This window comes from Babylonia areolata, chromosome 16 (assembly GCF_041734735.1).
Source record: "Babylonia areolata isolate BAREFJ2019XMU chromosome 16, ASM4173473v1, whole genome shotgun sequence".
NCBI lineage: Eukaryota > Metazoa > Mollusca > Gastropoda > Neogastropoda > Buccinidae > Babylonia > Babylonia areolata.
The window spans coordinates 3,418,941-3,442,251 of NC_134891.1; the positions used below are offsets into that span (position 1 = coordinate 3,418,941).

A 23,311-nucleotide genomic window follows, 5' to 3' on the forward strand; every position below is an offset into this window, starting at 1 on the left:
GCAGACAGGCCAGGAAAAGCAGTGCCAGCAAGTCCCCGACAGCCGCCACCATCCCCTGCCCACACTGCGTCAGAACCTTCCGGGCGCGGATTGGCCTGACCAGTCATCTGCGCACCCACAGAGCCCAACCCACCCACCCCCCAGGATGACTAGATGGTCTTCGTCGATCCCGACGGACGAACCACCATGTGTGTAGAGGGGTGAGATCATGTGTGTGTGTGTGTGTGTGTGTGTGTGTGTGTGTGTAAAAAGGGTGAGTTCGTGTGTCTGTGTCTGTGTGTGTTTTAAGGTTTATACGTGAAACAGCCTCTGATAGATACAAACAGTCCCATATGATGTGGAACTTCAGTTCAGCAGTATTTATTATCAACTCCAGCTGTGCTGACAATAAACAAAATGTGAAATGATAAGGTTGCACACACACACACACACACACACACACACACACACAAAATACGAAGATGATTGAGGAAAGTCATCATGATGGTTTAATAACAAGGCAACCTAACTGACAGTTTTATTTACACATGATGACAGAAGCATCATGATTTGAAAAAAAACAACAACAACAAAAAGCCACCAAAAACGAATGAAGACGTCCGTATCACTGTGTAGACTGTCATTATGAAATTTTTACACACGCCTACAGTGATGCCTAACAAACATTATACAGGCTATATGGTGTACGATTATGTGATATTTCATTCATGAACCATGAGGGACAAGTTTTTGTAAAGGATCAGAGAGAGACACAGAGAGAGGGAATTGATTTTCCACCTGATTTAACCTTTTCACTGCCAAACTTGCATTTATGCAGCAGCTAGGTAGAGGACCCATGTCACTGAAGGGTGATCAGATCATGGGTCTGTTATCCATGAACCTGCTGCTCGGTGGTAGGATAGGCCATATTGTCTACACATCGCAGGGGGAATCCCCAGCTATTATTAGACACCATATTTTCAGTGTTTGTAGCACAAGGGAAAGCTCAGTTAACACGTTAAAAGTCCCATACCCTTCTACAACCATCAGGACAGTGAACTTATACCCACAGTGTCTAGGGCTCGGCATAGCAAGGCGGGGCCCAATCCTCTCCTCCCGCTGTTCTAATCTTCCACATCCGAAGTCAGGTCCCCATTCACACCCGAGTGGAGTGAGAGAAATCGGAGTAAAGTGCTTTCCCACAACACCATGCCGAAACGTGGCCTCGAACCCCCACCACTGATGAACACTGGATCACAGTAAGTCCAACGCCTAACCAATTCGCCTCCATTTACCCACAGAACGACTGAAGCGTTCCAGCTAGACTTGCATTTATCTTTCACACACACACACACACACACACACACACACACACACACATCTTGCTTCCCAAACCCTGCAACTCTCACACCACCCCTCACATGGTGCTTTACTTTGGGTCAAACAATCCGTGCAGTGACTTTCGCCACGTTCACTTTGGATCAAACAATATATGTAACATGACGTGACGTGCAGTATCGTAACATGACCTTTACTTTGGGTCAAACGATCTGTACAGTGGCGTAATGGCACCTTTACTTTGAGTCAAACAATCTCTTTAGTGACGTAACGTCATCTTTACTTTAAGTTAAACAATCTGAACAGACGTAACGTCACCTTTTCTTTGGGTCAAACAATCTGTGTAGTGACTTAGCGTCACCTTTACTTGGGGTAAAACAGTCTGTGATGTGACGTAACACCGCTTTTACTTTGGGTATAAGAATCCGTGCAGTGACTTAACGTCACCTTTACTTTGGGTCAAGCAATCTGTGCATTGACGTAACGCCACTTTTACTTTGGGTCAAACAGTCTGTGGAGTGACGTAACACTGCTTTTACTTTGGGTCAAACAATCTGTGCAGTGACGTAACGCCACTTTTACTTTGGGTCAAACAATCTGTGCAGTGACGAAACGCCACTTTTACTTTGGGTCAAACAATCTGTGCAGTGACGTAACGCCACTTCTACTTTGGGTCAAACAATCTGTGCATTGACGTAACCTCCCTTTGGGTCAAACAATCTGTGGAGTGACGTGAAACCACCATTACTTTGGGTCAAACAATCTATGCAGTGACGTAACATGACCTTCAGTTTGGGTCAAACAAATTGTGCAGTGACGTAAACTCACTTCGGGTCAAACAATCTATGGAGTGACGTGAAACCACCATTACTTTGGGTAAAACAATCCGTGCACCTTTATTTTTGTTCTAAGTGCATTTAACAATACAGTTAATATGAAAAAGATACAGGTATATATATATATATATATATATATTTTTTTTTTTTTTTAAGTTAAGATACAAAACAAAGGTCCGAAGTGTGCAAAAGTTCGGAAATCATTGGACTTACGTCGGTAATGCGGGATTTCAAACAAGTCTCGCTCTCTCTGTCTCCCCAATATTCAAATCACGTCCCTACGGCAGGTCAGCAGTTTCCCCAGCTGCTTTCTGAAGTAGGGGTTGCCCAGACCGTACACCAAAGGGTTGGCGGCATTGGCGATCAGGTAGGACCGAGCGCAGATCAACGCGAAGGCATGAGTGGCCGTTTCCCAGTGCCGCCACGGTCTTTCCACCTCCAACCCGGCCGCTCGCTCATACAGGACGACGCCAAAGTACGGCCAGTAACTCAGAATGAAGATGAACGTGACCATGAAGAAGACCAGAGTTGTCAGCCTTGCCTTGTTTCCGGTCATGGTCAGCTGGAAGGAAGCCGTGGACAGGCGGTCGGTGGACCTGGTGACGGAACGAGTCTGGCTCGTCTGCCCGCTGAGGCTGAGTGCTGATTCGTGGTCTCTGGGAGAACTGGGGCTTGCAGGTTGAATGCTCTCACCATCAGCAGCGACAGTGTCCAAAGTGATCACACCCGTTGCTGTCGGCTTTCCAGGTTTTCCCCCATCAGTCTTCTGTTGTGAGAACTCCAGTGCATCCGGGTTCTGATCCGGGCAGGACATCGCGCTGTCTTGCCGTGCCGAGTCTGAATTCCTGTTCTTTCTGCAGCAAAGCTTCAGCAGGATAGTGCTGTAGATTCCGAATAGAAGGATCAAGAGAATGACAATAACAGTGAGCATATACATTGTATACACCTTCCTCCAGACTTTGTAGTCACTGTGGACAAGATAACGATATGACATGGGACATGCAAAGTGACCGTCCTTAAGAGTGCCGTTGGGACCAGCTTCTGAGACGTTAGGGAGCAAATGACTCAAGCCATCTCCTGACCCATAAATGACGAGACTCGGACAACACACGATGAAGGCCACACAGAAAGACACAGCGCTGGCTGTTTTAGCGCCACGAACAGTGCTCACAGACCGGGCGAGCCTTTTCACGAGGGTTTTCAGGGCGTGACAGATGCCTGGGTCTGGGTCCTCCATGTTGTCTGGGTCTGTCTTGGTGACCTTGACGTAGCGGCTGGCAGCGATGGCCAGCAGAACGAAAGCCGAGGCCAGGTTGAGGTGGCCGGTGAGGAAGAAGGACAGTCGGCAGTAGACCAGCATGGCAGGCTTCGTCAGCAGGCACGGGGGATCCGGAAAGAGGGAGATGACGTCACGTGGGGAGGACGCCAGAGTGCAAACGAGGTCAAGGGCAGCCAGGACCATGATGTAGATCTGAACACACACACACACACACACACACACACACACACACACACACACACACACACACACACACAGGGTAAAATGGGACAAGCACAGAATCACCACAAAAAAACAAATCAAGAAAAACAAAAGGAAAATAAAACGAAAAAATAAAATGAGAGGGAGGGAAAAAAACCGGACTTTATCAAACTGTTTGATAAAGAAAAAGAGCAAATAATGTGTGTGTGTGTGTGTGTGTGTGTGTGTGTGTGTGTGTGTGTGTGTGTGTTCCGAAAAAAAAGAAGGAAAATAAATAAAACTATAATTATGCTTCATGGAGGTTTTCCACTTTTGTTGTTTGTTTGCTACTTTTCCTTTCGTAGTATGTGACTTGCATATACAAACAAACAGAGCACCAAAAAAAAAAAAAAAGGACAAAAAATTGAAACAAAATAACTGACTTTTGTATCATTTGTGGTGTGCCATCGCCAGCGGAAGACGATCAGAACCAGTGTGTTGCCGATGACAGCCACTATGAAGTTGACGATGACGAAAATGACGGCCGGCAAGCTGACGTCAATAAACGACGTCATCATGATGGGTGTTGGCAGGCCTGGTGATGACGTCACTGGAGGTATTGGTACACAAATGAATGAATAAACAAATGAATGAATAGATAAAATTAAACACATAAATAAACGAATGAAATTAAAAACATTTATTTTTCGCTGTTGAAAGTAGGGTGTAATTACCTGTTTCTGCTGGAGAGAGAGCTTTTATTTTATTTTGTTCTTCTTATATCAGTCCTTGGTAATTGTGTGACATTAGTAATATTTGTATGAGTAGAGCATTTCTCTACCTGTCTATGAGTGTGTGTGTGTGTGTGTGTGTGTGTGTGTGTGTGTGTGTGTGTGTGTGTTTGTGTGTGTTTGTGTATGTGTGTGTGTGTGTGTGTGTGTGTGTGTGTGTGTGTGAGAGAGAGAGAGAGACAAGAAACTCATGTGGTCCGGAAATTCATTAATTTCCGCAGACGTCAAGGAAATAATTGTGTCTTGCCTGTTATCGCGACCCGACATGTGGTACGGCTGAAATTGTATTTCCTTGATGATAGACAGACAGAGAGAGATCTTTTTGCTCTGTTCAAACAGATATTGAGTGATGTTTTAGATAGATAGGTAGACAGATAGGCAGACATATTTTTGTTCTGTTCAGACATATATTGAGTTATGTTTTAGATAGGTAGGTAGACATATAGGTAGACATATTTTTGTTCTGTTCAGACATACATTGAGCAATGTATTGGAAGATAGACTGCACTGGATAAACAGCAACAAGCTAATGGCAAACAGTGAAAAAACTGCAGGAACTGAATTAGACTTGGTGAGCTATCTCGTGGCGGGCGAGCGGTCAGGCTTTTTCTTAGCTCTCTGCACGCCGATTTTTCTCTTCTTTTTTTTTCGACTTTGAAAAATTTTGCTTCACCGTCTGCAATAGGACAAGATTTCGACTTCACTCCGCTGCTCGTTTTCCACTGCTTCATTTGATATTACCACAGCCTATCACCGTCATGTCGTCAGTGAAGCCGGTGTTTGTAAAGCAGAGAGACGGGCGCAATAGCCGAGTGGTTAAAGCGTTGGACTTTCAATCTGACGGTCCCGGGTTCGAATCACGGTGACGGCGCCTGGTGGGTAAAGGGGTGGAGATTTTTACGATCTCCCAGGTCAACTTATGTGCTGACCTGCTTAGTGCCTGAACCCCCTTCGTGTGTATATGCAAGCAGAAGATCAAATACGCACGTTAAAGATCCTGTAATCCATGTCAGCGTTCGGTGGGTTATGGAAACAAGAACATACCCAGCATGCACACCCCCGAAAGCGGAGTATGGCTGCCTACATGGCGGGGTAAAAACGGTCATACAGGTAAAAGCCAACTCGTGTGCATACGAGTGAACGTGGGAGCTGCAGCCCACGAACGAAGAAGAAGAAGAAAGCAGAGAGGCATTCCTAACGCGGAGTCCAGTGTTCCAGCTGTGCCTGGCTGCGGAGAGGTCTAGTGGACAAGGAACCATCGTCGGGGCCCAGTCAATCCGTGGGCTGTGGAGAATTTATCCGGCAACACAAAAGGCAAGAGCGGCTCTCCTCATGAAAGGTACGAGAATGCGAAGTGTGTGTGTCCGCCTATGTGACACCAACCCCTTCAATTTTAACTCACTCAGTACGGCCAGTCCTCTCTTCTCCTCTTCACAGACCCGTCGGATGTCCAGTGGGTGTCTCAGTGACCCAACCTTTAGCTTCCGTCGTCAGAATTGTGGTATTCTTTGTCAACATTCACCTCTTCAGTATAAGAGCCTTCCGCTTGCAATATTTGGATGGTGGTAATTGAAACGCTGTTAACGACGTCTCTTTCGCCGTTCGTATGGAGAGAGTTAAAAGACGACACAGGAGAAGAGAAAACCATCAACCAAACTATGGATTGACGATATCCCCACATCAGTCGGCGATTCAGAAATCGAACACTGTCTGTCAAAACTGGGGTGCGAGCTGCGCTCCGTCATCAAAACAGAAAGAGCTCGGGACTCAGACCACAAACTCACCCGCTTCCTGACGGGTCGAAGATTTGTGTTCATTACGGTCCCAAAGGAACCACTGGAAAAAAAACAAAAAACTACCAAGGTCAGTCTGTTCACCGCTAAGCTCTACCATAAGGAGCAGAAGTTAACTCTTTCCATACGAACGGCGAAAGAGACGACGTTAACAGCGTTTCACCCCAATTACCATCATCAAAATATTGCAAGCGGAAGGCTCTTATACTGAAGAGGTGAATGTTGACAAAGAATACCACAATTCTGACGACGGAAGCTAAAGGTTGGGTCATTCAGACACCCACTGGACATCCGAGGGGTCTGTGTAGAGGAGAAGAGAGGACTGGCCGTACTGAGTGAGTTAAACAAGCCCCCTCCAGTTTGTTCTGTCTGCCTTGAGTCTGGTCACCATCGCTCTTCCTGCACCAAAGCAGTGATGTGCAGAACCTGCAGACAGCCAGGCCACAAGAGCGGTGACCCCTCCTGCACCTGTCTCCACCGCACTCTCAGACCAGTCTGTCAAACATCCTGCCTCAGGACAGCCAGCAAGGCACCTCGGCCACCCAAGGAACCCAGGAAAAGCCAGGGAAGAAAGAAAAAAAGGATTCCCCAAAATCGACCCTCCGGATCCACCACCAACAGAGGACGACCCCCCTCTCACCAGACCACCCTGAGCCACGTGCTTGATGCCGGCCACCCCCTCAGCAGGTCAGAAACCCCCAAACGTCGGCGTTCTGGAGAAGAGAGCCCCACAGCGGCAGCTGGTAAGCAGGCGAGACATGGGAAGGACAGACGGGCCGACCCTGATCGCCAGCAAGCAGATGACCAAGTGCAGTCCATAGGGTGACATCTCTCTCCCTCCCGCACCCCCCCCCTTCCTCCCCCCACGTTTGTTCCCCTTTACAATGACCTCGGCCTCGACCACGGACTACGATCATGAATTGTATTCAAATGCATTGTTTGCTGTTAAATAGCTGCTTTAGTATTGTCCTTGTATGTTTATGATTTAAAAAGAATAACATGAAAAGGAAATCCTTGACAATCGAAGCAATAATATCAAGAAAAGTCATTTGCAGTGTGAGTGCGAGAAGCCCAGTAAGCCAGTGCCACACAACTCACCATGCCTTAATGTTTTAGTCTGGCCATCTGAACGGGGGGAAAAAAAAGTATTCCTAAAAGCAAAACTTTTCCAACATGCTATGCCTCTTAGTGACCAAATATTACATTCACAATCACTACTACCACAGCCATTCTCATATTCATCATCATCGTCGGCGTCGTCGTCGTCGTCATCATCATCACTATCACACCATGCAGAATACAGCATCATCTATCATCTCCAATAAGACAAATTCGTGTCTGATGTAAAGTACATATGACAGTCATCCAGTGTGGTTCGTCCGTCGGGATCGACGAGGACCATCTAGTCATCCTGGGGGTGGGTGGGTTGGGCTCTGTGGGTGCGCAGATGACTGGTCAGGCCAATCCGCGCCCGGAAGGTTCTGACGCAGTGTGAACAGGGGATGGTGGCGGCTGTCGGGGACTTGCTGGCACTGCTTTTCCTGGCCTGTCTGCGTTGCTTTGCTGCAGCGATTCTGTTGGCCTCACAGGATTTGGCGCCTTTGTGGACAGCTGAACACCACTTTGGTCTGTCCATTGCATTCAGCTCCCATGTGTCGTGGCTGATGTTGAAGGCCTTCAGAGAAGCTTTCAGAGTGAAATACATGGAAGACATAATATGCCTAAAAGCTAACTTAAGTAAATGTCGCATGCAATGATCACGGTCATACACATGCAGTAAGAACAGAGGATGGGCATATAATATAACATGATCAAACATGGACATATTCTTCACAGCAAGCTACTCAGCAGTACTTTAACTCTCTCCATACGAACGGCGAAAGAGACGACGTTAACAGCGTTTCACCACAATTACCATCATCAAAATATTGCAAGCGGAAGGCTCTTATACTGAAGAGGTGAATGTTGACAAAGAATACCACAATTCTGACGACGGAAGCTAAAGGTTGGGTCATTCAGACACCCACTGGACATCCGAGGGGTCTGTGTAGAGGAGAAGAGAGGACTGGCCGTACTGAGTGGGTTAAATTGATACATTATCATTATTATCGCAAAACAGGAGTATGTTTTCTTGTTTACACACACACACACACACACACACACACACACACACACACACACACACACACACACACACATGCACACTCGGGATAAATGGTCTCTAAATGAATGTAAAAAAAGATAAACAAAAATGCCCCCAAACCTATACATGTGTAAGTACTTCCATCACATGACATCGCAACGTCGGCATTATATGTTCGCAGCATTGCGAACAGCACACACACTGAAGAAGTAAGGCCTACTTCACCAGACAGTCTTTCTCCCAGCAGACAGCTGATAATGGATGCCACACACCATTTGTTATCTGTGTATATGTCTGTCCATCCATCCAGCCATCCACCCACCCATCCATCTATTTACCTATCTACATCACACACCATCTATCTATCTATTTATCTATCTACATCGCATTACATAGAATGCATATAGAGACATAGACAGACACAGACAAATACAGACACATAGATAGATAGATAGATAGATAAACACACGTCACACACCATCACAAGATCGACATTACATTCACAACGTATATCAAAACTGACTTAATTCAAACAGGGCCTACCTTCCAAACTTCGCCTCACGGTCTCCCACTATCCAAGCGGACCAGTGGACGTAGATAATTAATAATTGCTCGCTTGTTGCTGGCAATATACACCACTGCTTGTGAATCAAACAACGCACGCACACACACACACACACACACACACACACTGCGGTGGTCACTAGGGATTACTCATTTTCATTGTCAACGGTTTCCTGTAAACAGGACAAGCGTGACCTGTCGAATTCCCTGTCGTGCTCTCTAAAACAGTGTCCGGGCTTTGTGACAAGAATAAGGTCGGTGAGGGAACCACCATCACTACCACTACATCATTGTGATGATGATGATGATGATGATGATGATTGTTGTTTTGTTTTGTTTTGTTTTGTTCGCATTCCTCTCCATCCTCAGAGGGTGTATTTTCCATGCTGGTTAGTTTCAATGACTAGTGTTGCTGTTTTTTGTTTTTGTTTGTGTTTTGTTTGTTTGTTTTGTGTGTGCTTTTTTCCTTCTTTTTTTTTTATTTTCCTCTGTTGTTTTACACACACACACACACACACACACACACGAAGACAGACAGACAGACACACACACACACACCCTCTCCGTCTTATGTCATCAGTTACGCTTTCTTTCTCTCTCTCTTTCCTCTGTGTGTGTGTGTGTGTGTGTGTGTGTGTGTGGCTGTGCGTGCGTGTGTGTGTGTGTGTGTGGCTGTCTGTCTTTCTTCGTGTGTGTGTGTGTGTGTGAGTTGGGCGTATGCAGAGACTGAATCCTTTCGCCAGCTGCTGGCGGACTTGGCGCTGCAGACCGGAATGATCATCTGACAGCAGGACCTGGGGAATGATGAGGGAGAAAGAGGATGAATCCTTTTTTTCTGAAAAACGCGCAAATATGGACGATGTGTGTGTGTGTGTGTGTGTGTGTGTGTGAGTCTGTTTGTCTGTCTTCGTGTGTGTGTGTGTGTGTGTGTGTGTGTGTGTGAGAGAGTGTGTGTGTGTGTGTGTGTTGTGAGTAATGAGCGAAAGCATAGACTGAATGACAGAAGAGAACGGGAAGCATTACCAAAGGACACAGTTACATTGTGAGATAGATCAGTGCCTCAAAACGGAAGCAAGGACTTGACTGAGAGGCAGTTTCGCAGCTTTTTGACTCACTTGTGTAAAACAAAGTGAGTCTATGTTTTAACCCGGTGTTCGGTTGTGTGTGTGTGTGTGTGTGTGTGTGTGTGTGTGTGTGTGTGTGTTTGTCTGTCTGTCTGTGTGTCCGTGGTAAACTTTAACATTGCCATTTTCTCTGCAAATACTTTGTCAGTTGACACCAAATTAGGCATAAAAATAGGAAAAATTCAGTTCTTTCCAGTCATCTTGTTTAAAACAATATTACACCTCTGGGATGGGCACACACAAAAAAAGAAAAGAAAAAAGAAGCCAAATTATATGCAAACTGAATTTACTGTTATATTTATATTTTTTTAATTCTCTAAATTTGGCACTTTGTTTTGATTGGTATAGACATCTGTCCGTTTCTCTGTCTCTCTCACTGTCTGTTTGTCTGTCTGTCTGTCTCTCTCCTCCCATCGCCCCCCCCCCCCCCCCCCCCATCCCCGTCCCTCTCTCTCCGAGTCTGTCTGTGTCTCTGTCTGTCTATCTGTCTGTCTCTTTCTTTATGTTCCTCACCCCGTCTCCCTCTCTTTCTCTGTCTCTGTCTCTGTCTCTTTTCTTCGTCTGTCTCCATCGTGTGTGTGTGTGTGTGTGTGTGTGTGTGTGTGTGTGTGTGTGTGTGTGTGTGTGTGTGTGTGTGTGTGTGTGTGTGTGTCCCCGGCCGGTTCAGCAATACGTGCGAGAGAGATCGAAACAGTAATCGAGAGAAGAATGGGGGGAGACTGAGAAAGGAAAAATATACTTTCACACACACACACACACACACACACACACACACACACACTACACACACACACTGACACACACTACACACACAGACACACACGCACTACACACACACACACTGACACACACACACACACACACTGACACACACACACACTACACACACACACTATACACACACACCCAGGCACGCACGCACACACACACACATACTACACACACACACACACACACACACACACTGACACACACACACACACTACACACACACACACACTACACACACACACACACTGCACACACACACCCAGGCACGCACGCACACACACACACACACACACACACACACTGACACACACAGACACTACACACACACACTACACACACACACACACACACACACACACTACACACACACACTGACACACACACACTGACACACACACTACACACACACACACACCCAGGCACGCACGCACACACACACACTGACACACACACATACACACACACACTACACACACAGACACTACACATACACACACACTCACACACACACACACACACACACACACACTACACACACACTGACACACACACACACTGAGACACACACACACACTACACACACACCCAGGCACGCACACACACACACACACACTACACACACACACACACACACTACACACACACACACACACACACACACACACACACACACCCAGGCACGCACGCACACACACATGCACACACGCACGTTCACACACACACGCCCCAACCCCAGCCACACGCACGGATGAGGTGTGTGTGGTTCGTCCGTCGGGATCGACGAGGACCATCTTGTCATCCTGGGGGTGGGTGGGTTGGGCTCTGTGGGTGCGCAGATGACTGTTCAGGCCAATTCACGCCCGGAAGGTTCTGACGCAGTGTGAACAGGGGATGGTGGCGGCTGTCGGGGACTTGCTGGCACTGCTTTTCATGGCCTGTCTGCGTTGCTCTGCTGCAGCGATTCTGTTGGCCTCACAGGATTTGGCGCCTTTGTGGACAACTGAACGCCTGTCCATTGCATTCAGCTCCCATGTGTCGTGGCTGATGTTGAAGGCCTTCAGAGAAGCTTTCTCACGGATGAGGTAGACGGACTCTGGCGGACTTGTGGGGAGCGGCGTCAGTAGGCAGTGGATGACTGAGGAAGGACTAAAACAAAGTTCCGTGATGGCACAATGGTTGGGCCTACTGATGGCAGTGACTTGCGGCGCTGAAAGACAAACAGAAAGCTGTGTGTTCATTTGCACTCATCTAAGAATAGATGGATCGTTCACTGATTGGCCAGACTGAGAAGCTGATTGTTGACGTTGCTAGATCTGATTAAGTTTCCTTTGTTCTGCTTGGCAGATGTGGCCCGTGTAGCGTATATGGATTTGTCCGAACGCACCGGGCGACGCCTCCTTGAGCTACTGAAACTGAAACTGAAACTGCGCCCCTTGCTTTCCCCTTTGCATGGCACCGGCCACAGCTGGAAGCAATAAACAGTTGCTCGGTATCGTATCTACCTGTCCCGCTGGTCAGTTTCTGTGTGACTCGGAGAACTCGAAGCTCAACACCGATGCCGATTAGCTTTTAGATCAATGCATGGTTCCTTTGCCACTACTCCCAGTGAGGTTCGATTCGATTTCAGCAGTAATCGGGATTATTTTAATTCATACCCCCTCCCCCGCCCGCCCTCTCCTTTCTGGCCGGGCCCGCCCCCTTCATCATTTGATGTGGTGGTTTGGGCTCAAGCCGGTTTCGGAATACGTGAGATGATCAGTTTCAGTTTCAGTTTCAGTAGCTCAAGGAGGCGTCACTGCGTTCGGACAGATCCATCATTTATACCGGCTACACCACATCTGCCAAGCAGATGCCTGACCAGCAGCGTAACCCAACGCGCTTAGTCAGGCCTTGAGAAAAAAAAAAAAGAAAAAAGAAAAAAAAGGTGAATAAATAATAGATAAGCTTACATAAATAAATAAATAATAATTATAATATAAAAAGGTAGTAGTAATAATAATAATAATAAAATAATAATAATAAATAAATGAATAAATAAATAAATAAGACAACAATGATGATAAATAAGCAAATAAATGTAAAACATGAAGACACACATTCACTTATCAGTACACCCACAATTAGATGATCAATGAACCAAGGTCATAATTATACATACACAGCGGCATGCACCAAGAGCGCACGGCTGATAAACCGGCTGCTGCAGAACCCCGGCGAACTTGAAAGGAAACAAGAGGCAGAGTTCAGGTCTCCACATGGCAACATTGTGAAGAGAAGTCCACATTGACAAATAAAAAATCAATATATATCGATGCAGACCCCCCTCCCCTCCCCTCTCCGCCTCCCCACTACCCCCGGTCCCCCTAACACCCGTGATGCTGAGGTTATCAAGATACACCCGAACAGTCTGGGGATGGCAGTCCCAGCTTCACTGTCACTGCTCAGTAGAGAATCTGATTTGCCATGAATGTGCAATACTATATACACACGAATATCATAGATCTGTACCATGTGGGTCTATGGTGTGACTAGGCGGGGCATAATGTGATCTAGTCCATGTGGGTCTGTGGTGCGAGGCGTATGATCTATACCATGTGGGCCTATGGTGTGAGGCGTATGATGTGATCTATACCATGTGGGTCTATGGTGTGAGGGGTATGATGTGATCTATACCATGTGGGTCTATGGTGTGAGGTGTATGATGTGATCTATACCATGTGGGCCTATGGTGTGAGGCGTATGATGTGATCTATACCATGTGGGTCTATGGTGTAAGGGGTATGATGTGACCTGTGCCATGTGGGTCTATGGTGTGAGGGGTATGATGTGATCTATACCATGTGGGCCTATGGTGTGAGGCGTATGATGTGATCTATACCATGTGGGCCTATGGTGTGAGGCGTATGATGTGATCTATACCATGTGGGCCTGTGGTGTGAGGTGTATGATGTGATCTATACCATGTGGGCCTATGGTGTGAGGCGTATGATGTGATCTATACCATGTGGGCCTATGGTGTGAGGGGTATGATGTGATCTATACCATGTGGGCCTATGGTGTGAGGCGTATGATGTGATCTATACCATGTGGGCCTGTGGTGTGCAGTGTGGGGTATGATGTGAAGGGGCCGTGAGGGAGGCTGATTTGTTCATTCATTTATCGATTTAATTTTTTTTTCATTTGTTTATCTATCTACATATTGTGTTTATTATTATTATTATTATTATTACTATCCATATTATTATTATCAGTTTTGCCACATCTACCCTCGTAGTATTAGCTTATTGGAACTAACCCAAAGACTTGAGTTCGGACCTCGCGTTCTCACCAGTGGATTCTCGTGAGGTCTTGGGGAGCTGAAACGTCATGTAGGTGAAGTCATTGATTATTAGGTGTCATCACAGAATACTAAACAGCCTATTTAGTATTCTGTGGGTGTCATAGACACGGCTATCGTCGGTAAGAATGACGTCATAGGCAGACTCACGGGAGTGAGTGGTTACCAGTGTCGAATATGTTTTACGTGAAAGGGTGTGTTGCCTGTTGTCGGAGTAATGTCATCATATGAATTTTTTATTGATTATTTATTTATTTTTTTTACTTCGGTGTAATTTTGGAGTTGTAAAATTCTCCAGTGACACCGGTTGGTGGAGCGACAACTCTTCACGAGACAGGACGTCGATTGCGCATGTGCGCCATCGAGCTGAGTGATGTGCACTCGATCAGCGAATGTCAGAGTTATCTCTCTTTCGGTTGGAAGAGAAGCGTGCTCATATCGTCGAAGCAAACCGTCTGGGAAGTCGTGCTCCCACACTAGTGAGAAAATGTCCGAAAAGAAGAAAGCCATCAAGCTGTGAGTATGCATTTGAATGGCAGAACATGTCTGTATCTTACTGTTAATTGTTTATATTTTATTCAGCTGGTGAAAACGTCAAGATCAGCGAAGCTGTCAGTTGCTAAAGTGGTTTGGTTGACATCGTCTTTTTTTCTTCCCCTTTGTTAAATTTTTTTTTATCGTGGTGGTAACTTGCACAGCTCACAGACAGCGTCAGTAATGCGAAGAATGCATTACCTCCTTTTTCCTCTCTTGTTGTCCAGCAATATTGTTGACCATTTGTAGGTCTCATAGTATATTGGTAGAACTAGCATTTTCGAGAAAAATTATAATTTGTACACCGGTCGGAGTGAAGACCACGAGTTGAAAAAACAACTCGAGAAGAAAGGAAGGAAAGGGCGACGACAACAATACGAGGCTGAGGGGGTCAAGGGATGCACGAGCCATGTGAACACCCTCACGGAGAACAGACGTACATCTACGAATCGCTGTTTAAAAAAAACGAAAAAACATAACGCATGCCTGGTGCAGCAACCAAGTATTGAATTCAGGGAGTGTGGACTGGGGGTGTCTAGACACTAGACAGTGGGGGTGGATGGTGAAGGGGAAAAAAGGTAATGGTAATTAATGTGGCAGAAGATTAATATTTCTGCTAGTACTGCTGGGGCATGTCTGGTGGGTGGTAAGGACAAAAAAGTTGGCATGGCTTTCACAGAATACACAGTAATAGGTCTGGAATAGTCTCTATTGATCTTAATTTTACTGACGACTCGCTTGCTTTCGAATCCTGCCCCCCACTGCCCCTCCCAAGGATTTTACAAGAGTAGTGAATTGCCTATATCCTCCCCACACAATTAGCAAGAATAACATTAACAAGAAGAATGAAGAAACAAAAAAACAACAACAAAAAAAGTTCAGCATTTGAAAAGATAAGTCTTTTTTTTTTTTTCTTCGCATTCTGCAATATGTGATTTTTTAATTAAAATTTGAGAAATTTAACAGAATTTTAAAGTACTTTTAACATTACTATGTATCACCTACAGCGGAAGCTCACTTGATTACAAACGACTTGTTTACTTGTTATGGGTTCCATTACTGAGGCCATTTACATTTACTTTTCTTTTCTTTTTTATTTATTTTTTGTTTTAAATTTTTTTTTTTACCAAGTCCAGACTCAGCCTGGGACAGAACATTTATACTTTCTCAAGCAGTGTTATTTTCTATAAGCTGTCTTAAGTATGACTATGAGGAGCTGAACAGTTCACAGGTCACTTCTTCTACACTGTTTGTGGAGTAACACTAACAGGATAAAATTCAGACACAAGCATGCATGCACAATGCACTTATCAGGCATGGAATTCATTGTGCATTGCATGGTGGGCAGCATAAATTTATTTTATATATATTATGACATTCTCAACCCAGTATCCATTTCCTAAAAGAAAATGAAAGTGACCCAGTCTTTTGCACAAATATACTATTGTGACATTCTCAACGCAGTATCCTGTTCCAGGAACCTCTATCTTTTAACTTTATTGCATCTTCTGCATGCTAGCCGGACTACTGCAGAGCCACATATTGTATTGTGAGCGATGCCATGTTTCATCACCAGCACTCTTGCCAGCTCTCTGGAGGTCTGCACAGCTTGCAAGTGTCAGGTGTAAATGCAATGATTGCACAAAAATCCTGCTGTAAAGTGTACTGACTGTGTGTGTATGCTGTGATGTAGTATTAGTCTGCACACTCTGACACCTTCTTGAAACTTAAACTAGTGTAAATTGTTGTGGCCTCTGTTTTGTCAGACTGCATCCTGTTGCAACATAATTTTTTATTGTAAAAAGAAAAAAGAAAAAAAAAGTTTAAATGTACTGCAGTGTATTCACAGCTGATATCACCATTGTTTGGGCTATTTTTAGTGATAACACTTATTAAGAACCAAAGAAAAGGAAATTCAGTCCAGTGGTCCAAAACTTGTGGGGAGGGGGCGTGGGGGTGGGGGATTTGAGGAAGATCAGATGAAAATTGCTCAGAAACAAGGTTCCTCAGTGAAAAATCTGCACCATTTAACTAAGGAGAATGATTATAGTTTATACATTTATTAACTAAATGTTTTAACAAAGAATCTAGAAGAGGATGTTGATTTGGAGAAAATATTTTTTAAATGAAGCATTTAGTTCATTCTTTTTTTTTTTCAAGTTAGATTTTTTTTTCCAAAAAAGAAATTGATGCTGTTTGAACAAATTGAAGTGAAATGAATTTTATTTTTAATGCCCTTTTTTGCCCCGCTGTCCATGTACAGTCCAGCTGGGGCCAGTCTGGAGCTGAAGGTGTCTGAGAGTGGAAAGAAACAGTGGACAGAGGTAATGATCAAATTATATAACAATGAAATGCTTTATATCAGTGTTTACTGCTCCATTATGTTGATCGGATATTGTGTATTGATGTGTGTGTGAACATTTGTATGTGATGCTAAAGCGCTTAGTTTAAGCCAGTAGACATGAACATAATGTTTGTGTTTGCAACTTATTGTGTGTGTGTGTGTGTCCATCGAGATCGATGATGACCATCGTTGTCATCCAGCTGGGGGATGGGGGGAGGGTGGTGGTGGGTTGGGGGGGAGGATGCTTATGAATCTATCTGTGAATGCGCAGATGGCTGAATAGTCCAATCTGCGCACGAAATGTTCGCTGACAGTTGGGGCAGACAAAGACAGGCATACCATTGTCAGGGAGCTTGTTTGCCCGTGACTTTCTGGCCTGCCTCTTCTGAACAGCTGCAGCAGTCCTGTTGGCCTCGCACAACCTGGCGCCTTTGTGCACAGCAGCACGCCATTTGTCACGGTCCACTGCAGATTCCTCCCAGGAGTCAGGGTTGATATCAAACGCTTTCAGAGAGACTTTCAGAGTATCTCTGAAGCGCTTCTTCTGACCTCCGTGTGATCTCTTCCCTTGTTGCAGCTCGCCATAGAAGAGCCTTTTGGGCAGCCGATGGTCTGGCATGCGCGCCACACTATTGTACACACTATAAGTATAACTTGTGTGAGTGTGAGATATCAAATGAATGAGATTTCGACTGAAAACCTTTTGATGAATCGTCCTATACATTTTCTTCTCCATCCTCACTTAAAGAAAAAATGAAATCAAAATATTTTAGTACTGCCTTTTATTTTGAAAGATGTAACACTGGATTAGTGACTGCTGGTGCTGTTGTTTGTCTGCATCTTTTGCAGACCTGTGTCTTTGAGCTGGAAAATTTCCTTTCAGTCACTCGGTCATCACAAGTGTGACTAAATATGTTGATAAAAGAAACTTTTGATAAAAGCAGTACTGTTAATGATTCATGTCGCTTTTCAGTTATGATTGATCTTGACATAAGACCTAACTTTATTAGTGTAAATGTATATATTATAATATACATGGTGTGTTTGTGTGTGTTGTACCATTGCGTCTTTATTGATCTTAAGACTTAACTCTATTAGTGCAAATGTATAATGTCTGCAGGGTGTGTTTGTGTGTGTTGTGCCATTTAAATATAGTAATTAGTATATATATGTGTGTGTTTGTTGAGTGTGTTTGGATGCATTACTTAAAAAGTCCTGCTATTCTGTTAAACAGGAAGCTGAATCATTAGCGGAGAGATTAGCAAAGGCAGAATGGCACTCGTACAGTTCCCGTCCCCGAGGAGAAAGTAACGGATATTTTGTGGTACTACACTGGTACAACAAAGAGAAGGTGTGGGTACCACTCTATATGCAGCACGGCAATGTTGGCTCTCAACTGGCTAAGCTGTTCAACAACAGGGAGGCCACTCCCATCTGTAAATACCTGTCGTCCTTCCCCCGAACCCAGCGCAAGTTATTGTGGTTGAAATGGGTGTTGGACTTGCCCAGTGATGGTGGCAAGGTGAGGACAGAGGAATCTGTGTTTATTTGTATTGTATTGCTTACTGTTTTGTCACAGCAGATTTCTCTGTGTGAAATGCAGGCTTTTCTGTCCAGGGAGTGTGCATTGCTACAGGTTTGCTGCTTCATAAATTGATGCTTTTTGTTTGAATAAATCCTGCACTGTTAGTGTGAGACCAAGAACTTTCCCTACTGTGTGCAGTGTTGAGTTTTAGGTAGTTCCTTTTTGTGTGCAGTGTGAGACCCAGGTTTTTTCCCTATGGTGTGTATTATAGTCCCAAAGCTAAAATGGACAGCTCATTATAGCAGCAGCAGCCGCATCCTCCATCTTGATGACCAATAATATGAAAAAAAACACCAACTTCTGCCCCCTTATCTGCATCTGTCAGTGGTATAACTACCTCGCTGCTCATTCCAGGCCCCCCCCCCATCCCACAAACCCCCCACCCCCATCCCCATCCCCCCCCCACCCCCCACACCCCCAACACAGCCACATGCTAGGGTTTCTAGGTGTCTTAGGTTGTTCCATTTGGTGTTAATGGTTTATTAATATCCTCCCTGCTTTTCAGTGTTATTGTGGGAGATCGAAGTTTCTTTTTCGGATTTAGTCCGCCATACTCAGTTTATACTGAATGCATGCTTGGTGGATGCATGTTTCTGTGGCACATTGATTAAACACTTGGGAGTACAGGATAGTTGAAAACATAAAGGCCGATTGGTCTTCTGTGAAATGTGTACATGTGATGGGTAAAGGCATAAGGTCCTCTTTTTTTTTTTTTTTATACCAGAAATGGGGTAAAAGTAAATCTTTGCTGAATATTATAGAAACCCCAAATGTCATGTTAAACAGTTCTTATAATGGCATAAGGAGTTGGGTGAATTTGTTTTCTTTTTGTATCTTAAAAAGAAAATTGTTTTCACATTAAGAAAAAATATGAACAAACACTGAGGTACATACAATACACACATGCGTTTACATATGTATGCAAATGCACTAATATGCAAATGCACTAACTCACACATACACACACCCGCACATACACACATGTAAGCTTGCAGACAATAACGAAACTCATGCTGTTGAACTAACTTTTCTTGGTTAACTTTGTCGGCAGAGCAAAGTTGCATTCAAAGATGTGCTCCGAGCTTTCAGCTCAAAATACAACCAGGGAGAGACGCTGGCTTTCAACATGGACGACGAACAACCTGATATACCAGAGAACTTCAGTCTTTTGGACTATTGAGTAAGTCGAAGAAAATGAGAGGGGGAGAGAGGGATATCGAATGCGTTCATGGAGGGGGGGGGGGGGGTTGGTAGTCAGTAGTGTCATGCTTATTTTGAATTGGAACCGGCATTTTTGTACATCACTGATGTGGTTCAGTAGCAGTGCAGGTCATACTGCAGCCTGATATTGATAGCTCTCTGTGGACTTTTGATGCAGAGACTGTGAAAGGATGAGTTTGGGTGTGGCCATACATGGAGAAGTGGAGATAAGTATGATTGGCCAAAAACAAATTGAAAAACAAAGTTCTCTTAATCTAATCAGTACATTTTCATGAATGTATGTGAAAACGTAGAACTGCAGTTTCTCTTCATTTTGTAACTAATGGCTGAAGGATTCCTGAAAGAAAAGGAGAACTACAGAGTATCATATCTTATTGAATTTTGTGCAATCTTCTGTTTTTTTTGTTTGTTCTTTTTTTCCTTCCTGGATGTTTTTGCTGAGGAATCAAGATCAGTATTATGTTTTTAAACTCAAAATCAGTAGTCTTATGTTGTTGTTTTTTTCCACCATGGTTTACGTTTTGTTATTGTTTTTCCACACAGACGTTGAGGAACCCGGTTTTGCCCGATGAGATTGTTTCCATGTGCATGTTCTTCCTTACGAGCTTCCTCACACTGGCTGGAATCAACAACCGAAGTGCTGCAAACCTGTTGCCAAGTCTTTCACACAAAATGGAAGAGTCAGTCCAAACCAATTGCGATAAAATTCCAAGTTTTGTCATTTTTTGACTGGTGTGACTGTGTGTAGTTGTGTTTAAGTTTGATTCATGGTAACTGCTTTTTTTCCCACCCTAATAATAGGGAATTTTTGGTGACTTTGTTTTCATTTGTTGATCCCTTTTTGGTATGTGCTTTAAAGATCCTGGTTTACCCAGAGTTCCTTTGCGAGTTTGACGGTATTAACAAGTTGCAAGAGCAAGTGTTTGAAAATGGTCCTGATTTTGTTTGATGTTTGTGACTTATGTTCTAGGATAATGTATGATAGTGTCTAGAAGCTTGAAACACCTTTGTGACAAAACGATTTTTTTTTTAAAGGAAACTAAACATTCTGTGTTGGACAATCAGTGGTTAAAAAATTGTTGGCCTTTGTACAATCCCATCATCCATCCACCTTTTTGGTATTATTATGTTGGTGCTTAGACTGTGTCATAAGATTTCCTTTCATTTATTTATTTATTTCCCGGTGAACTCACTGTTGGACAAAAATGTCTGGTAACACCAACAGGCAGATATCTGCATATTCATAAATGTGAATGCATCATCAGTAGTGTGTGCAAGCCTGTATACAGCGCACACTTCCAGATGAACTTGCTAAAGAATGTTCTTAACTGTAAAATAACAGCCATGCACAAATAGTCAACTCTTATTTATTCAGTTGCCAAAAACAGACTTTGAGTCATGTTCTATATCTTCCTGATAAACTTGCATTGGTGCATTGTTATAAATGCTGTATCCGATAAATATGAAGTGATCCACCACTACAAGATGATTATTTATATCTACAGATAAGAAATCTGCACATCATTGAATTGTACACACTTGAGAGCTGGTACGTAAGAATTTTTTCTGAAAATTAGGATTTCATGTTAGTTGAACAAAATGCAGTGAGATTTGAGCATATATACAATCAGCATTTTTCAGTCAAGTAGGGGGAAAAAGAGTTGTCTTTGGTTATGTGGTAAATGAAGTTAATGTGCACAATTAGTTCAGTTTCCATAGCTTGTTCACCACATTTTTTACTTGCCTAGCTGGACTTGGATAAATGCAATTTGTCATACATTCGGAACAAATGTTCATTTTTGTGTTGAATTCCTTTTGTTTGTGTGCTGGTGTTTTGGGGGGAGGGGGCAAGGGTATTTTTTCTTTTGACATGGACTCCGTTATTGGAGCAAAGTGTCTGTTCCACTAATTATGAAATAAACATCTGCTGCATGTGATTCTTTTTATATTGTGTGGTTTTGGAGTGGGTGCCCCTTTCTTTCTGTCTCACACTTGTGTGTGCACACAATGTCTGTTTTGTCACACATGCATACAGAATGAACCATTTATTTGGTCACTGTTGTAGATGCGCACACATGTATACAAACACACCCTTGCGTGCAACATGCTCATGAGCACAGCATATGTGCACGCACACACACACACACACATACAAACGTTCTCACATACTTATTGCTGATATGTTAAACCCACATGGCCTACGCCCTTTGTGCCTTATTTTAAACAGACATGGACCCTTGTTACATTAAATCTGTTTTTCTTTAATTTCTCAGTCTCTTTTCCCATCCGCCCATTCATTTCTGTTCTGCATGTGAGCCATTGTTTGGCCTTTTGACTTATTCTTGCATAACATAATGGCATATGATCATTAAATAACGGTTGACACGTTAATGTGGGAATATTCCCACACTACAAGGAATCAAAGAGTACATGGTTCAATTGGTTTTATCACAGTAATGATACTTATGATGACACAATGAAACTTATTGTTGCCGTAGAGCATGTACATTGTAGATAATAAACAAAATGGAAACACACGCACACACACACAATTACAAAATCATACATATAACAAACCAAAGAATCACAAGGATTTTCTGACAATTTATTTTGACGTGCCCCACCAGTTAAATTTGGGAACTCGCATGCCTCAAACATCAGATGAAGTAATTTCCAGCCCCATCCCAAAATACTAGTTATCCCTCATTAAACAAATGTCATCCATGATAAAAAAAAGAAAAAGGGATAACTGAGTGGGAATCATGTCTAGGATTGGCTACTGCTGTTAAGATTCATTGCTTCGAAAGATGCTGTGGAATACAATCTAATCAGGAGAGTCGGAGTAATTGATCAGTCATTGTATTTATCAAATCCATGACAAAACCCCAACCTGTTAACTTTAAAGTGAACAAACCCCAGTCATGTCACTGTCAACATACACACACAAACACATACACACAATTAAAGCAACACAGTCACGCATAAACACATGCTTTGCCAACAGGTGTGGTCATATTCACATTTTCTAACATACTATTTTTAAAACTGAAAACGGGTTCAGGCTTTGCCCCAGTCATGTCAAAGTAGTGATCAACTCATCATCCGGTTTTCAACTCAAGGAAATTGGTTTGCTAGTTTACCTCAAGTTGAATCAACTCTGGAAAAAACAGTGAACTCATCTCATACCAGGCAAACAATGATTACATGGCTACCAGCCACCGTGGTGAAGTGGTTAGCGTCGCGGACTGACGGCTGGGAGGGCGCGGGTTCAAATCCCAGCGGAGGTGGGTTTTTTCGGCCTGTGGCCGGCTCCTACCCAGAGTTGAGTGTGCTGTGGGCTTAAATGGGGAGACTGGGACCACACAGTCGAGTGTCATCCACTTCAAGGATGCGTCTTTGGGTGTGTTGCTCTAATTACTTGACCAACACTGCAAATGTCTGTATCTCTCGGGCCTGGTTAACGCCAGGATATCATTATGACAGGAAGCGTAG

The 23,311-nt window shown here is 43.9% G+C and overlaps 2 protein-coding genes across 2 annotated transcripts; one reads left to right on the top strand and one right to left on the bottom strand.

The window, feature by feature from the left end:
- Window positions 1-544: 544 nt before the first annotated feature.
- Window positions 545-8,998, bottom strand: LOC143290794 (uncharacterized). Its single transcript, XM_076600307.1, has 3 exons — window positions 8,883-8,998; window positions 4,056-4,222; window positions 545-3,624 (listed from the first exon to the last, which is right to left on the bottom strand). The coding sequence occupies exons 2-3, from the start codon at window positions 4,188-4,190 to the stop codon at window positions 2,419-2,421; spliced, it is 1,341 nt and encodes a 446-aa protein (XP_076456422.1). The 5' UTR covers window positions 4,191-4,222; window positions 8,883-8,998; the 3' UTR covers window positions 545-2,418.
- Window positions 8,999-14,529: 5,531 nt separating this feature from the next.
- On the top strand, window positions 14,530-21,756 carry LOC143290795 (uncharacterized). The gene is made up of 5 exons (XM_076600308.1): window positions 14,530-14,651; window positions 16,933-16,993; window positions 18,248-18,535; window positions 19,650-19,778; window positions 20,363-21,756. The coding sequence occupies exons 1-4, from the start codon at window positions 14,623-14,625 to the stop codon at window positions 19,776-19,778; spliced, it is 507 nt and encodes a 168-aa protein (XP_076456423.1). The 5' UTR covers window positions 14,530-14,622; the 3' UTR covers window positions 20,363-21,756.
- The last annotated feature ends 1,555 nt before the right edge of the window (window positions 21,757-23,311 follow it).

What these genes read in the sequence shown, in the direction of transcription:
- LOC143290794 (XM_076600307.1), bottom strand. Translation starts at nt 4,190, where the DNA reads ATGATGACGTCGTTTATTGACGTCAGCTTGCCGGCCGTCATTTTCGTC. An exon ending in ACACCACAAATGATACAAAA is followed by an intron (nt 3,625 to 4,055) that starts GTCAGTTATTTT and finishes GTGTGTGTTCAG; the next exon opens with ATCTACATCATGGTCCTGGC.
- LOC143290795 (XM_076600308.1), top strand. Translation starts at nt 14,623, where the DNA reads ATGTCCGAAAAGAAGAAAGCCATCAAGCT. An exon ending in AAGAAGAAAGCCATCAAGCT is followed by an intron (nt 14,652 to 16,932) that starts GTGAGTATGCAT and finishes GTCCATGTACAG; the next exon opens with TCCAGCTGGGGCCAGTCTGG. An exon ending in GAAAGAAACAGTGGACAGAG is followed by an intron (nt 16,994 to 18,247) that starts GTAATGATCAAA and finishes TCTGTTAAACAG; the next exon opens with GAAGCTGAATCATTAGCGGA.